At 33.8% G+C, this 17312-nt stretch overlaps 1 protein-coding gene across 2 annotated transcripts; it reads left to right on the top strand.

The window, feature by feature from the left end:
* Positions 1–4216: 4216 nt before the first annotated feature.
* LOC131025069 (uncharacterized) lies at positions 4217–6577 on the top strand. 2 transcript variants are annotated; one of them, XM_057954669.1, is made up of 4 exons: positions 4217–4522; positions 5218–5440; positions 5531–5594; positions 5829–6577. In XM_057954669.1, the coding sequence occupies exons 2-4, from the start codon at positions 5247–5249 to the stop codon at positions 6132–6134; spliced, it is 564 nt and encodes a 187-aa protein (XP_057810652.1). In that variant the 5' UTR covers positions 4217–4522; positions 5218–5246; the 3' UTR covers positions 6135–6577. The 2 variants fall into 2 exon arrangements, with proteins under 2 accessions (XP_057810652.1, XP_057810653.1); XM_057954670.1 differs by having other exon boundaries at positions 4336–4522; positions 5832–6577.
* The last annotated feature ends 10735 nt before the right edge of the window (positions 6578–17312 follow it).

Raw genomic sequence — 17312 nt, 5'->3', positions numbered from 1 at the left:
AAACAAAAATAGAAAATGGATCATTTTTATAATTATCTTAAAGTTAAGTCCTACTAATCAAAAAGTCAACACTAAAATTCATTCTCTTCTCAATCTTTGCCATTCTATCAGTCCCACTTCAAAAAGAAAAACAATCATCTCTCATCTTCTCAAAACTAAAATTCAATATTTTTTTTAATCTTTAAAGCTTGTATAACCTTTAATGTAAAAATAATAATATTATTGTTTAAGCCTAATTTGCCTATTTAAAGCTTTTATAACCTTTATTGAGAATGAATATCAAATTAATTCATAGTATATATGTATGTCATTAAGTTAGACCAAGTTTATCGGTTGAGTTTAGACAACCAGTTCGACTGCCACATGAGATAAGGAAATTAAAAAAAAAAAATTGAATAGTCTGGTCTCTCTCTCTCTCTCCTTCAACAAGAAATCAATGATAATATGACACTTGTCCTTATTTTATTGGTTTGGAATATTTTATTTATATAAATAGCTAAAGTTTAGCGATGATAATTTAATGCTTAATATGGATTGTGCTTTTTTCCCCAATTTCGAGTTTGGATTGTTGTAATTTAATTTTCTAGTTTTTCGTAATTTGAATTTTTATTAGTTTGTTATTTTTTCTATTTTAATTTTTTTGTAATATTTTAATTTATATTTAATATTATTAAAATTATTACGACTGAAAATCAACAAAAATAAAGGTATTGAATTGTGATGAATATTGGTGATGTGGAAGTGAGAGAAACTAATTGCATATTGAAGATGATTGGATGGTTGAGTGATTGCTGATAAACATAGTCTCACTGATATATTCAGCGTGTTGAGATAGTAATATAGCAGAGACAAATATTACATGAAGAGCAAAAGTAAAAAATGATGTTTGTTAATAGGACAGTAAATGAGTCAAGTCAAGTTGAATATTAGCATACTCAAATTTGGGTCGTTTAAATATTCAGGTGTTCGAGTTTGATTCAAACTTTTATCTTGTTCATCGAGCTCAACTCGTCACCCACTTACCGAGAGTCAAGCTCAAATGCTTGATAATATCATATTGTAGCTTGATCTCGAGCTCAACTCTTTAAATATTTGTATACATGATGTTCGAATTCGAACTCGTTAAATTTTTTTAAAAAAAAATCTTAATTAATATGTTACTCGAGCTCAAGTTCGCTCGTTTAAGGCACATGCACTAATTCAATTGAAGGCTCGATTAAATGTTTGTGAGCAGGCTCGCAAACATGTTCGCAACCAATCGAACTCGAACAAGATCGCCACCTCAACGAGCCGAGTGCTGTTAGCTCGATAAAATTATCGAGCTCGAAATCAGAATCTACCTTAACTTGTTTACTATCGAATCAAATTTCAAATGAAATTTTTTGGAGTTGAGTCTCGAATAATTTGTGAGTTGCTGTGTTTATTTACTAGCTGTGTTCGAATTGATTAGATGAAAATATTAGAAGAAAATGTATGCGAATTCTAATGGTATAGTAATAAATTTTACTACTAGTATTATTTTAATCATTGATGATAATATTTCGACTTCTTAACTAATTATTATGGAACCTACTTAAGACATGCCGAACGACTTTAAATACATGCAAGTTATATTTATTCAATAAATGCTTATATATTTTAAAGAGTAAAATTTTGAAGTAGTCAAAATGAAGCATAAAATATAATTTATGGCTACACATTGAAAAAATATAAAATTTGACTATTTTTATTGATTTGGACGTTTTTACCCTTAATGAGGAGGACCGAGTAGGATCAGGCACGCAGATCGCGTGCCGGGTCGGGTTAGGCACTTATGGCACTAATAGAGCCATAAGTGTCATACCCATCATTTTATTACTTGGTTTTATTTTGGATTTCCGTTGTCACTTATGGCATTATTAGTGCCATAAGTGTATTGTGACTGAAAAATAAATCTCAATTTATGAGAAATAAGGAAAAAAAAATAAAGGGATTATGATGAAATAATGTACAAAAACAGAAATAAATATGTTTTATGAGACAATCCAAAATGTTAAAATATATACTCCCTCCGTCCCACTATAAGTGAAACAATTTTTTGACCACGAGATTTAAGAAGTTGTTTAGCGTATTACATGTGTATTTAATTATATGTATAATTAGAAAAAATAAAAAAATTAATTCAAAAATAATTTCAGAAATAAGGGATGAGTATTAGTTAGGGTGATTAAAAAAATCAGGATGTAATTAGTTTTATTAATAGAGCCTTAATTTTTTTAATTTTACAAAAAAAAAAACTCATTTTCATTGGGACGGCGTAAAAAGAAATACGATTTACTTTCAATGGGATAGAAAAATACTCCCTCCGTCCCGCGAAGCATGACACGTTTGAGTTCGGCACGGGAATTAAGGAATTGTAGATTAGTGTTTTAAGTGTGTAATTAATAAAGTATAAAATTGATAAAGTAGGAGAGAGAAGGTAATAAAAGTGATAAAGTAGGTTAGAGAATATAATAAAGGTGATAAAGTAGGAGAGAGAATGTAATAATTATTGACAAAAAAGGAAACGTGTCATGCTTCGTGGGACAACCCAAAATAGAAAGTGTGTCATGCTTCGACGGAGGGAGTATGTTTTTGTGAGATAGAGTCACGGAGTTAGTATAATTTATTTAAAAAAAAATTATATTTCGACATTGCCTATAATTTATTTTAAAAGTTACTACTTACAATGCCAACTAGCTCTAGACTCTAGCGCGCCTCCTTTCTCTCTCTCACACATTCAGACTCTCTCTCTCTCTCTCACACACACAGAGACTCTCTCTCACGAAATAATGTGCCATGCCTACCTAATAACCTAAACTCCAAAGTTGGTCTGTGAAACTAGCAGGCAACCCCCTCCCCACGTGTCCCTATTTTACAGGCTGTAACTCGTTATGTCACTTTCAGCAGTTAAAATTTCGTTGATATTTCATCACATTTTTTAACCCAACCAACTTTCAATACTCCTCCAGCTCCGTAACAGTGTATGCTTGCTTTTTTTTTTTTTCTGGACGTAAATTTTAAAAATCTAAGTTGAATAAATTGTTCTATGTGAAGAGATGAGTCACACTAATAATAATAATAATAATAATAATTGGAGTCTAGTAGTTGACTGTATAAAAATTTATTAACTCATAATATGATTAAATAATTAATCTAATTAAATACTTCATCCGTTCATAAAAAATAATTCATTTTTGTTATTTTAGGATGTTCATAAAAATTAATCTATTTCTATTTTTAGAAACTTTCTATCATATGGTGGGCCCATACGATAATTTTTGGTGGACGGAGGGAGTAATAATAATAATTAATCAATTAAATTTAAAAAATAAAAAGCTGCACCATGATTTCACACAAGTGTGACCCATAATACACTGGTATGACCTCCAAATGCTTTTGATATTTTTTTCGATCACATATGTGAGATCGAGTCAATATTTGAATTCTAACTCTTATTTCTTTGCATATTTGTTGTGATTACAAGCATCAATAAAAGTTACTACAATACAAAATATGTGTAAAATCATCTTATGTTGATATTAATCAAGATCAAGATCGAAATTCATATTCGATAGCATATTTACAATTACGTTGTGACGTATTTGTGATTATATTAATGGTAAATCTTGACTCATCTCTCAATTTGATTGTGATACGATCTCACACAAACACTCTTTCAAATTATAAATTATTCATAAAAATATGAATTTGAGTTTGTATATTGATTATGATTTCACGCAAATTTAGTATTTTGACTTTATTCTTTAATTACTAAAGATTATTTATTTATTTTGTAAAAGGAGTCAAGATTATTTAAGATTTCGAGATTAGATCACCGTATTCATTGCACGTGCTCGCATAATATTTGGTTTTGGAACAATTCCGCAAAGGGAATCGCTCAATACTAACCATCAAAAAACTTTTTCTCATTCATTTTTTATGCTCTCAATCTAAATATAATATAATAATATAATATGAGATGATTTGATATCATAGTCCAATCTGTGGAGGCTGTATTTGAATCGGCACATCCAAAGCAACATATTTTAGAAATATCAGCAGATTAATTAGGTCACTTGGGTAAGTCCAATACGTGGCTGATTTGAGGTTCCTAAACCGGTTTAGGAATCCAAATTGTATAATCCAAACAAAAGGAAACATACATCTGAAATCTCAGTATTAAATAAAATAAAATGTGTCACATAGGGCAGCAAACAATATTTAATTGAAATAAATTTGGCGTTTAATTCTAGTGGTAGTGGGCCCACGCGCTAATAATTAAATGGCGATGTAAATAAACTTTTTTTTTATCGATCTCGGCTCACATGGGTTTTGCTGTATATAATCCCACGGACTCCTTCATCACTCTTCTTCCCCTCATCGTTTCCGTCTCTCTTTTTTTATTTATCGCTCACTTTTATTATTATTTTTATTTTTTTTCTTCCTCTTTTTTTTTCTAGCCCAAGGAGGAGCCCTCGCCATTTTTGTACAGCCTTTTCAGGTATGATTCAGCTCCTCCGCCGCCGCCTCTCCCCCTCCGTCTCTTATTGTCGCTGGGGAATACCTAGCTTTTAATTAGGGGATATTAAAAGTAATGATTTTTTTTTTCTGAAGTTCGATTCAGTCTTATTGAGCTAAGATTTTAGGTGACGGCAATTTTTTTTTTCTTGAAAATTTCACGGTTGGATGTTTGTTGTATATGTTGAAGCTTATGAAATTTTGAGTAGATCTGGTAGACTAATTTTGAGAAAATTTTCGCCATGAGTTACTGAAAAAACTGTGTCTTTTCCGAACTTGGAGCTAATTTCCCTTTCACCGGCGGTGATAATTTTCTTTTTATTAATAAAAAATTGTTTCCGCAGCTTTGTGTTTCATCAATCCTAACTCTAGAACCCAAAGTTTCGATTTGACCTATAGATCTGCCCTAGTTCTTATATCTTTCTATATAATTGAGTAGTAAACAATACGTACCTTTCGTTTATTTTTTATATAACCAGTCTCCGAAAATTTCAGCCGACTTATAAATTTTAGCCGACGTTGACCAGATCTCATCTCTAATAGCGAACCAGTAGTTTATATGTTGAAGAGTGCTTGCGTTTCATGTCATAAATTTTCTGTTATTCACAGATCTGCAAATTTTTCGACTTAGAAATTAATTTTCTGTTAAATCGACTCGACTTTTTCGTAATTTAACAGGTCTTGATTACCGTCCCAAGCGCTAGAAAATGAATCGCTACGCAATCCATCAAAACAGCTTCGCTGCCTATGAGGAGATGAGGGGCAACGCCACTGCCGCCGCTGCCTGCAGATCTGTGGAGATGAAAGAAACGGTTATTTGCCCTAAGCCACGGCGGCTCGGCTTGCTCCAGGCCACGCTTCATGAGCCTTCCTATCCGAGACCTCTCAGATGGCACGCCAGGTAAAATTTTACTACTATCATTTCTTACAGCATCTATTTTTTTTAATTTATTTTTATTTAATTTTATTCTGTTTTCGTCTTGTTCAACAGCCATCACCAAGAGGTTTTTGATTCCAAAGCTGGAAGCGAGCTTCTCGACATCATCCTAGCAAAGGTTCGCCTTTTCTCAATTTTCTGTTTAATTTTCCATTCCAATTAAAAAAATTGGGACACATCATCTCTTAGTTAGTGGTAAACAACAAAGCAGCGACACAAGGAATAATATCTAATTCTTTGTTAGGTTCCTTATCTTTATGCCTCTTAAATAAAAATTGTTTCTTTAATCATTAAACAAAGTATCTATCTACATGATTGTGATCTGATGAAGATTTGGTATTGAATTTTGCAGCAGGGTGGTTGCGGTAGCGATCAAGCAGTCCCACCGGTAGCCTCGTCGCCCCCTTTTTTTTCCGGGTCGCCGCCGAGCAGAGTATCTAACCCACTAATTCAAGACGCGCGGTTCGGGGACGAGCGTTGCACCCCTCTCTCACCGCGTGCAGTCCCGGCCCCCTCCGGCCTGGCCCCCTCCCCCTCCTCCACCCGCAAGGGGGGTTGCGTCCGGGCGAATTTCGGGAACAACCCGGCCGTGAGGGTGGAGGGTTTCGACTGCCTCGACAGGGATAGGCGCAACTGCAGCATCCCTGCTCTGGCTTAAGGTTCCAACGTTAGGAGTTTTCAAGATTTTTGATCAAACGAGCTTAAGTTAAGTGGATGGGATCGATCATTCAATGATATTTAGGTAATAGTAGTGGTGTAAATATATGGTTGTTTGTTTGGAAGTGTCTGTAATTAAAGGATGGTGTAAGTATTGACCAGGAAATAATTTTTAGGGATGTCTTGAGAAGTGAGAGGTGCCTTGGCCCCCCCTCCCTCTATTGTAATGGTGTAAGTAGAGAGGTGAAAGAGGGGAGAGGGGGGGCTTGTGGTGATTTTAAGTGCGTTTTGAGGTCATTTTTGAGATTTGAGTAGGGCGGAATCTGTATAAAGAATTATGGATATATAGCTGGAGCTGAGTCATGATGTTTTGTAGTCAACAAAATTGAGTTTGTAAATGATGAAATATTTTATAAAAAATTGATGTCTTTTTATTTTCTAGTATGATATTTTGTCCTTGGTTGAGCGATTGTGTGGCGAAGGTATGATGATGCCTTGCGTGGATGGCACGCGGAGGTGGATAGTGCACTCACGAATTGGCCGAGGAAGTCGGCCGGGTCGGGTCGGATTGCCCACTTTAAATGGGTTTGAGAATCACATTACCATCTCGTCCTTCACGTCTCATATTTTATTAAGAATTCTTGCACGATTTAATTTGACTAGTATTCGAGGTAGCACCAACTCAAAGAAAAATACAAGACAGAAAGTTGTATTTCGAGATAGCAAAAAATATTACTACTTCTTTCGTTTCATTATTATTGATCAATTTCTATTTTTCATAATAATTTTATACTATAAATAATATAATTTTACACATTTTTACACTATAATCTTATTTTTCTTAAATAGACCAATAATAATATACTTATTTCGTCTATTCCAGTTTTTAGTATCCAATTGAAAGTGTTAACGGATTTTAAAAAAGTGGTTGGATGTATTATAAGTGAAATAAAGGTTTCACCCTTTTATGTGAATGTAAAAAAATTAAAGTGAAGTAAAAGTCTCATATTTTATGTGAAGAAAAAAAATAGAAATAAAGGTTAATAGTATTTTATGTCCCGAACTTTCAGCATCTATATATCTATATATAATATAAAAAACCAGTTTAACGGTCAGATATTCCTAACAATTTTTAGCAGTTATTTTTCCAAAATTTCAAGCATGTTTGAAAAAAATGTGAAATTAGCAATAGTCAGTTTTTTCCCCTCAAGTTCAAATCTGCAACAATTTTAACTTTTTTTTTGCCAAAATTTCAAGGACATTTGAAAAACACATACTATTACAGAAATATGAATTCCACCAATAAATGCATATATACAACTAGTTATTATATTCATACAAGTGTTAAATAAAGATAAAATAGAAAAAATGCCATAAATATACTCTCAGATTTTGAAATAAGACACTAATTGAGAAACAAAAAAATGAGCTAAATGGAACACTTGTAAAGAACGAAGGGAGTATTACAGAAGTATGAATTCCACTAATAATTCAACAATCAAGATAATTTCTTCAGCACAAAAAAAAGACTGATACTTTCTTAAGCAATTGAACAAATTTGTCTTACATAATAAATTCAAAATATGTGAAATCTGTTTTTCGTTTCTTTTTCTTCTTTATTGAAGATGAAAAAAATGCAAATTGGATAGAAGATAACTATGGTGAAAGAAGTTGAATAATAACTTGGGAAAGAAAAAGAGAAGAGGAAGAAGCGCGCTACATCTCCGATGCTACTGCAATTTCAAAGCAGTGCAGTCTTTCCTCGCCAAATCAAGAATTTTGGAGCTTCTTGTTACGCTAAAACAAAAATCCATTTTTAATTAGTAATATATCCTATCGATTTTGATTTGTACATCAAAAAAAGAATTTGGTGGATCTGATCTAAGGGGCGGTTCAATTGAAATGGAATAAAAAGCGATATAATGAAGGTGGAAAGGAAGAGGAAAGCAGAGGTCTTTCGTGAACCTGGAAGAAGAAAGAAGAAACCGTTAGGTCCTGAGGGTCTCGAATAGGTGTATGGGGGGAATACACCTATGGGTTATTTTTACAACTTCCTCAATCAGAGGGATCTCAGTCAGAGATCAAAACGAAACTTTACACGCAAACACAGACTCCTGTTTTACTGAAAACAGTTTTGACCAAACAGGGTTGACGACTGATACTGAAAGCTCTTCAGTAAAGAGTTATCAGTTAAGTTACTAGAACTTAACTGATGCAAATAAAGGCTTCAGTCGGGTTTGCTAAAACATAGATGATAACACTCTTCCTGACTATCACAAGATAGATCAGTCAGACTGATATCATACGCAGCGGAAATTAAACTTAGTTTCGCAATAGCCTCGGTGGAGCACGTTGTTGGTCTTTAGGTTTCTCTTTGCAGTTAATCAGTGTTCAGTTTATCAATTGAAATAACACAAGTAAGAATGTAAAACTGAAAGCTGTAAACAACACAGAGACTTTTACGTGGTTCGGAAAAACCCTTTCCTACATCCACGGTCGGTTGATCAGACCAACAATCCACTCCGCAAGTGCTTAACAGGTGCACTGCAAACCAAACCGTGTGCTTGCCGGGTGCACACAACCGTACCACTGAATAAAATCATTCTTCAGTACCCACACTTCACTCGCGTCGGATTTCTCTGCTCAGCACAACCCGTGCTAAGACTTCTCACTCAGAGTCAGAGTACCTTCCTGAACTCCGAATCACTCAAACACTCTTTTGGGGGGGAGGTTTGAACGAGTGCCAACTATGCTACAAAGAACAAGTTCTTTGAAGCAAGTTTGACCTTTGGCTTCTGGGTAAACAGATGTTTGCCTAAGGTCTAAGAGAATATATGTAATCAGCAGTGACTGATTTTGGCTTTGGAATTATCTTCTTCGATTCAAGCTTTGGGGAGGTTAAGCTTTAGGCTGAGTAGCAATTTCGGCAGAGCATCAGCTTATGTCGTTGAATCGGTGAAGGTTGAAGTGATCCTCGAGCGCTATTTGTAGGAGAACTCTTGAATAGATCCGTTGGCGTAGAACGTCATCAAGATTTCTTCCGTTGGAGAGCAATTCGAATTTGGGCTGAGGCTTCAATCTTCGAGGTTCCTTGTCTGGGTGGAAACGGCTCTCTTGATGGACAGGAGATGTGACGTCTCTAAAAAGTAACCACCAGATAGGAATGACCTCTGCAGAGATAAGATCCTAAGATCTCTGCATTTAATGCGGCTGTACTTTGTGAGTACGTGGCTTCCTCTGAACGTTGGAAGATCAGTCATAGGAGGAATGTTCAACTGATACTTGACTTTAGTATCAGTCCATTGCGCGCATTAAGTAATCAGTTCCTAACTGATTCTTCAACTGATACTTCAGTTGGTATCTGCAGTCTTCAGTCCTTCGTTCTTCGTTCTTCAGTCTTCGACACCGTAAGCTAAACTAGAACCGAACTCTAACACTTGAGTTCAAAACAGTTCTAGTCTATTACAAATACGACCTATGAATTTTGGTATCATCAAAACAAGGATTAGGATATTCCATAAGATTCCCAACAGAAACGATAACGATAAGATGACAAAATATAGGTTGTAAAAAGAAGAAAGACGTATGAGGAAGTAGATGAATAGGACGCAGTGGCGAGATGGAGTAGGGCTTTCAGTATTCTTTTTTCACATTACTTGTATTTGTATGTTTTAATTAGTTTTGGAGTATTTGTATTTCATCATTTAGGCCAAGGAATAAGGATTTGGGAGAATCAAAACTCATACACAATTTGGACCTGACTTACATGACGTGAGAGTTGTGAGACTATCAATTTTGTTTTTTTTAAGGTGATTATTAATGTGTCAAAGGGGACACCAAGCGGTGCGAACTCCTGTATGTGAACAGTGAGATCCCGAGTTCAAATTCAAACCTCACTATTCCCCCTCCCCAACTTCCCCAAATAATAATAAAAAAAAGTGCGACTATTAATTTTGTTATATTAATGGTTTTAGTATAATTTACTCAAATGGGATTGATTTAATTATTTGTTTTACAATCTATAAATTTTATTATTATTATTATTATTATTATTATTATTATTATTATTATTATTATTATTATTATTATTATTATTATTATTATTATTATTATTATTATTATTATTATTATTATTATTATTATTATTATTATTATTATTATTATACTCATTAAATTTAATATTATATTCAATAAGCTAATAATATTGTTATTAACTTATTATACACTATTTACAATTAAATATTAACATAATATTTTTTGTTACTGATTAATCTAACTCATAAATAATACTAACATTTTTATATTTTATATTATTTAAAATTTTAAAAATAAATAAATATATCATGATCCGTGCATTGCACGTCAGTGCGTGCTAGTTTTCTATAAAATGTCCCGAACTTTCATTTTCTCCTAAAAAGTCTCGAACTTTCAACTTTTTTCATAAAATATCTAGCTATACAAAATTCGGTGATGGAAAGATGACAAAAAATCCCGAACTTTCAACATTTTCCACCAACAGTGGTGCCTAATATGATTTTTCAACAATGGAGATTTTCAAAATATTTCATCCGCGCGAGGTAAATTATCTTTATGTCGCCAAATTTTGTATAGCGGGACATTTTATGAAAAAAGTTGAAAATTCGGAACTTTTTGGGAGAAAATAAAAATTCGATACTTTTATACAAATCTTTAATACTTTTCATTTTAAATTCATTAATTATTTTATCACTTGGCCAACATACGCATATCTTATAGTATATCTTTATTATTGACATTGTACACATGTTGGCGAAACATGCTACATATAATCTAATCTAAAACCATGTTTGTAGTATTTAATTACAAGCGTTTGAAACTCACCCCATATATAACCATCTACTTCTTATGTGAAATATAACTTCGATTTTCTACTAATTTGTTAGACTTACACCTCAGCCCAATTTAAATCCAATAATAGTTGTCCAACATTAATAACAAAGGGGTGATTCTATAAATAGCTCATACTTTACTTTTTTTAAGCACCCTATTTAAAATAGTAATTAAAAATAATTAAAAATTCACTATTTTAGCCTATACTTTATAACTCCAAATTAAATTAAATTTTTTAAATTACCAATTTCATTTAAATAAATCGAAAAGAATAAATATGTATAACTCTCAATCCTAATATGAAAATATTTATAAACCCTTATCATACTATATATATATATATATATATGATAAAAAGAAACACGTTTATGCATATATAAACTTTACAAAGTACTGTATAATCCACAATACAAAATTCCGAGAACCGCATGAAAAGAACTACCGGTAATTCGAAGTCTCTAGACACTTAGTTAGGTGTTGGCAGGGCCGGCCCTTGCATAGGGCCGAAGGGGCAAGGGCCTAGGGCCCCCTAAATTTAGGGGGCCCCAAAATAAATACAAGTCCACTAATATTAATCCTATTAAAAATTTTAGATTGTTTTTTAATATTTTTATTGCATATAGAATATTGTTGATTATAATGTGGTAATTGTTCCCTAAAAAAAACTATACTTGTTATTGTAACTTTAGTAGAAAGAAGTTTTTTAAAATTAAAATCAATAAAATTATAGTATATATTTGCATTCTACTGTATCTCAAAAAAGGTTAAATGTATTAGCAATTTTATACTTTAAACACGGGGTATTCTTGAAGAGGTTATTGATAATTGTTCCCAAAATATTAAAAATCTACTTTATTTCTATAATTATTTGATCATTAATTTATGATTTATTGCACTTTATAATAATGTTAGTTATACATGCAGCTATCTCAAATTTGCTATAAAATTATGAAGCTTCATTTTTTAGGGGGCTTTTTTTTTTCCCTTTCGCCTAGGGCCCCCAGAATGTCAGGGCCGGCCCTGGGTGTTGGATGTTGTACTAATGCTTCAGCTATACTGATGGTGAATGCCTGCATAAATGTGTTGAGTTATATGTAATTCTCAGAATTTGAGTTGGAGACTGTACAATTCTTTGTAGAATTTATATATCTGCATAAACATGTTTCTTTTATCATATTATGGTAGAAAGTTATAAATATTTTTAGATTACAATTGCGAGTTATATGTGTTCATTGTGTAAGATTTACTTGAATGAAATTGTTAATTTATTGCAAATTTAATTTAATTAGGGACCTATGAAATATAGGATAAAATAATATTTTTTAAATTTATTATTATTATTAATTATTTTAGATAGGGAGAATATAATGGGGGTTATGAATAGAATCGCCCCCACAATAGTAGCCCACATGGGCATTCAATTTAGTGTGTGTGTGTTTTTTAAAGTTTGGTGTGTCTCATTTAATGAAAACAAGTTGCCTTTAATTTGAAAATAGGGAGTCGACAAAATTGTAACGGTCATCATCATTATTGAAATAGATTGAAGCTGATCGGAAATGGAGGGCTGTAAATGGAATTGTGAATGGCAAGTAGCAGCTACTTGTCTATCAAAATTGTTTTTGTTTTTTCAAAACTAAAACATAACAAATACTTCTCTATCAGAATAAAATGCATCTTTTGGCTGAAACAACTACTTGACGTTTCCGTTGGTTATTAACTATTTATACAAAAAATAGATTGTTGAAGTCCGATAAATGTGACACAATAGTAAATGAGACGTGTGCATTTGAGTCATTGTGACATGTTTTACTTTTGACATTAGTAAATCTAATAGACCGATTTTAGTAGAGAAATAAAATTTACGTAGCTTGGAAAATTACATGGCCAAATCGTGAAAATGGTTTAAAAAAAATAGTGTAACTAGGGTTTGCAAATCAAAGTGTAGCTGTGAAGTTTAATTAAATTAATACGTATATAGCGAAAATTAGGATACAGGAACATACTTCGGCGGCCAAGTCAGACATTTGACTCAGGGCCCAAATATTAATTATGAAAATGTAATAAAACTTAATTTAACAAAATACTAACTTCGTTAAATTTTAATCTCAATATTAAACATGACAAGTTCATAAAATTTTCGGCGAATCTCAATTTTTTTTTTTTTTTTTAAGAATGGGATTAGGCAGACAGCCTAACCCCCAACCTATAAATACACCAAAGCTGTGGAAGGGACTGCTTATCTGGCTTGGGAAAGATTCAGTTTTTCAAGCAACGTTGAAAGATCATCTCCTCGCCTTTGTCAATTTGGGGAATAAACAGGATATTCAGTTTCTTCTTGGGGTATGAATGTGCACGATTTGGTGTATTTGGAGAGGGAGAAATAACAGCAAGTTTAACCTTGGAAGCTGGAGCAAAGATAAATTGTTGACAGAGGTAAAAACGAGGCTTTGGAGCTGGATGATGGCGTTCAATTTGCCGATTGCTTCTCCCGTTTTTAGAAGATGGTTTGGAGCTGTGAAACTTCACGGATAACAATGGCAACAGCGAATTCTACAACTACTGTTTGGTTCCCTTTTTTCTTTTCTACTCTTGTTTGATTTTTGTGGGTACCTCTAGTATCATTTTTGAGCTTTAATAAATTACCTTATTTCCTGCTAAAAAAAAATATAAGACGCTGCCCAAAAATGACAGTGCCCAGTAGAAACAAAAAAGAAAAACAGAACACGAATTCAACAAAAATAAAAGTAGACGTAACCCAAAACTGGCTACATCCAGAAAACAAACGATACGGAAACAAAAATAAAACAAACAAAAACAAACTACTTACCAACATGAAAACTGAATCTAAAGTTAGGATAACCAAGTTGATCCATCCTAAGAAACTGTCTAGGAGCAGAAAAGCAATCAAAAGTAGTCAACGTCTGAACCTGATGCTCTCTCCTCGCTATAAAAACAGCAGGTCGGTTTCCCTCGCGGGGGATGTGAGTGAAACGGACTTGTCGAAGTTGAGTAAGCAGTCGAATCCAAGCAACAGAATGTCGAATACTGGCATGGCCACGACGCCCAGCAGCCATGAGCAACACGATCGCCGCTGCATCTATCTCAACCCAGATATGCGTAGAGAAGGTTGGGGGAGGGGGTGGGAGGGGGCCAGGGCAGTGGGGTCATTGGACCCCCCTGGGATTTTTCAAAATTTGTAGGGGTATTTTTGTCATTTCACATATATTAATGAAAAATATAAAAATATAGTTTCTATTCTAATTTTTAACATGAAATTGTATAACACTCAATCTCTAGCCTTTGAAAATTTTCTCATTCTTATTTTTTCCATCTCTAAATTGTTTGTGGTGTTAATCTGCATATTTTCAATACTTGTCTAATATTCGTTTCCTTTAAAACAATCTCTACAATGCTTATTAGTGTATTCACTTCATAGCTAATATTCAATTTGAACTTGAATAATAATAATAATAATAATAATAATAATAATAATAATAATAATAATAATAATAATAATAATAATAATAATAATAATAATAATAATAATAATAATAATAATAATAATAATGTAATACTCTTAAATACTAAAATAAAATATCATTAGAACTTAACAAGCTAGTCATATAATTGTTAACCTACCTATCCGTGATTTCAGCCAAATAATAATTTTTACATATGTATATTGTTGGGAAATAAGAAGAAATATCTTAACCCTAGTTTTGATGATCCCAAAACCCTTAGATTTTAATTTTACTAGACTAGAATTTCTTTTGAAATCAACTGTTGGAGTTTGTTGGGAACCTTGTGGAATATCCTAACCCTTATTTTGATGATACCAAAATTCATAGGACTTAAATGTAATAGACTAGAATCGTTTTGAACTCAAGTGTTAGAGTTCGGTTCTAGTTTAGCTTGCGGTGTCGAAGATTGAAGATTGAAGAACGAAGATTGAAGACTGAAGACTGCAGATACCAACTGAAGTATCAGTTGAAGAATCAGTTGAAGATTGATTATTTAATGCGCGCAATGGACTGATACTAAAGTCAAGTATCAGTTGAACATTCCTCCTAGGACTGATCTTCCAACGTTCAGAGGAAGCCACGTACGCACAAGTACAACCGCATTAAATGCAGAGATCTCAGAATATCTTATCTCTGCAGAGGTCATTCCTATCTGGTGGTAACTTTTCAGAGACGTCACATCTCATGTCCATCAAAGAGAGCCGTTTCCACACAGACAAGGAACCTCGAAGATTGAAGCTTCAGCCCAAATTCGAATTGCTCTCCAACGGAAGAAATCTTGAGGACGATTTACGCCAACGGATCTATTCAAGAGTTCTCCTACAAATAGCGCTCGAGGATCACTTCAACCTTCACCGATTCAACGACATAAGATGAAGCTCTGCCAAAATTGCTACTCAGCCTAAAGCTTAACCTCCCCAAAGCTTGAATCGAAGAAGAGAATTCCAAAGCCAAAATCAGTCACTGCTGATTACATACATTCTCTTAGACCCTAGGCACATATCTGTTTACCCAGAAGCCAAAGGTCAAACTTGCTTCAAAGAACTTGTTCTTTGTAAGTATAGTTGGCACTCGTTCAAACCTCCCCCCCATAAGAGTGTTTGAGTGGTTCGGAGTTCAGGAAGGTACTCTGAACTCTGAGCACGAGGTGTGCTTAGCAGGGAAATCCTACGCGAGGTTGTGTGGGTGCTGAAGAAGGGTTTTCTTCAGTTCACGGTTGTGTGCACCAGGTAAGCACACGAGTACGGTTTGCAGTGCAGCAGTGAAGCACTTGCGGAGTGGATTGTTGGTCTGATCTACCAACCGTGGATGTAGGAAAGGATTTTTCCGAACCACGTAAAAGTCTCTGTGTTATTTACAGCTTTCAGTTTTACATTCTTATTTGTGCTATTTCAATTGATAAAACTGAACACTGACTAACAGCAAAGAGAAACCATAATCCAACAACCTGCTCCACCGAGGCTATTACGAAACTAAGTTTAATTTCCGCTGCGTATGATATCGATCTGACTGAACTATCCTCTGATAGTCAGGAAGAGTGATATCATCTCTATTTTAGCAAACACGACTGAAGCCCTTACTTGCATCAGTTAAGTTCCAGCAACTTAACTGATAACTCATTACTGAAGAGCTTTCAGTATCAGTCGCCAACCCTGTTGGTCAAAACTGATTTCAGTAAAACAGGAGTCCTTGTTTGCGTGCAAAGTTTCGTTTTGATCTCTGACTGAGATCCCTTTGATTGAGGTCAGTAGATTAAGTCAAAAATAGCCTATAGGTGTATTCCCCCCCCCATACACCTATTCGAGACCCTCAGGACCTAACAGAGTTCATTTCTTTCTACTATAGACTAAAGAGGCAAAGATTGAAGACCAAAGCACTGAATGCTCAAAGACTGAAGACCAAAGCATTGAAGTATTGAAGACTGAAGAATGAAGGACTGAAGTGAACTATCTGTGCATCGACGAGTTCTTCGCACTGAAGTTAAAATACTGAAACACTATCAGTATCAGTCTACGCCCTCCTTTTAACTGATCTCTTTTCACACTGATCATTTCAGTCAAGTCACTTCAGTATTAGTTTTGATACCAACTTCAGTTTACAAAAGAATTTTATCTTTTAAAAATAGTCTATTGGTGTATTCCCCCCCCCACCCCACCCCACCCACCCACCCATACACCGGTTCAGTAACCCTACGGGACCCAACATATATTATAAGTTCTTTTTAGTACTATATTTTTTATTTTTATTTTTCAGTGTTTACACAAAATTAGGTTCTATTTTTCTGCCAATTATGAGTTCTCTCTTAGAATATATTTATAAATGTTACTGTACTAATGAAGCTATTATAGAGAGGCTCTAGAAGATGAAAAATAGAAAAGAAATGCTATGTTTATTTTATTTTTTTGACTTGTTATGCATTCTAATTGTGTTAATGGTTTTTTTTTAATTAATTTTATCGAGAAAAAAAAAATTGGAACCCCCCTGCGCCAAAAGTCTGGCTCCGCCCCTAAAGAAGGTGATAGCCAACCTAATACCCTCGAGCAGAGTAGCAAGCTCAATATCAAAATTGGAAGTAGCCTCACAAGGGATGCAAAAGGCAATAATGAGGGCTCCGGTATGATCACAAGCCACTATTCCACCAGTATTTTGCTGTGTGAGAATCAAAGAAATCATCTGTATTCAACTTCACCCAAAAGAATCAAAGAAACCATCTGTATTAAGCTTCACCCAAAGATTCTCCAGAAGAAAAATTTATAATTTTAAAAGAAAGATTAAAAAAATGAAACCAA

Source organism: Salvia miltiorrhiza, chromosome 5 (genome assembly GCF_028751815.1).
Source record: "Salvia miltiorrhiza cultivar Shanhuang (shh) chromosome 5, IMPLAD_Smil_shh, whole genome shotgun sequence".
Lineage (NCBI taxonomy): Eukaryota > Viridiplantae > Streptophyta > Magnoliopsida > Lamiales > Lamiaceae > Salvia > Salvia miltiorrhiza.
This window is presented reverse-complemented; position numbering and strand designations above follow the sequence as displayed.

What these genes read in the sequence shown, in the direction of transcription:
- LOC131025069 (XM_057954669.1), top strand. Translation starts at nt 5,247, where the DNA reads ATGAATCGCTACGCAATCCATCAAAACAGCTTCGCTGCCTATGAGGAG. An exon ending in CCTCTCAGATGGCACGCCAG is followed by an intron (nt 5,441 to 5,530) that starts GTAAAATTTTAC and finishes CTTGTTCAACAG; the next exon opens with CCATCACCAAGAGGTTTTTG. An exon ending in TCGACATCATCCTAGCAAAG is followed by an intron (nt 5,595 to 5,828) that starts GTTCGCCTTTTC and finishes TGAATTTTGCAG; the next exon opens with CAGGGTGGTTGCGGTAGCGA.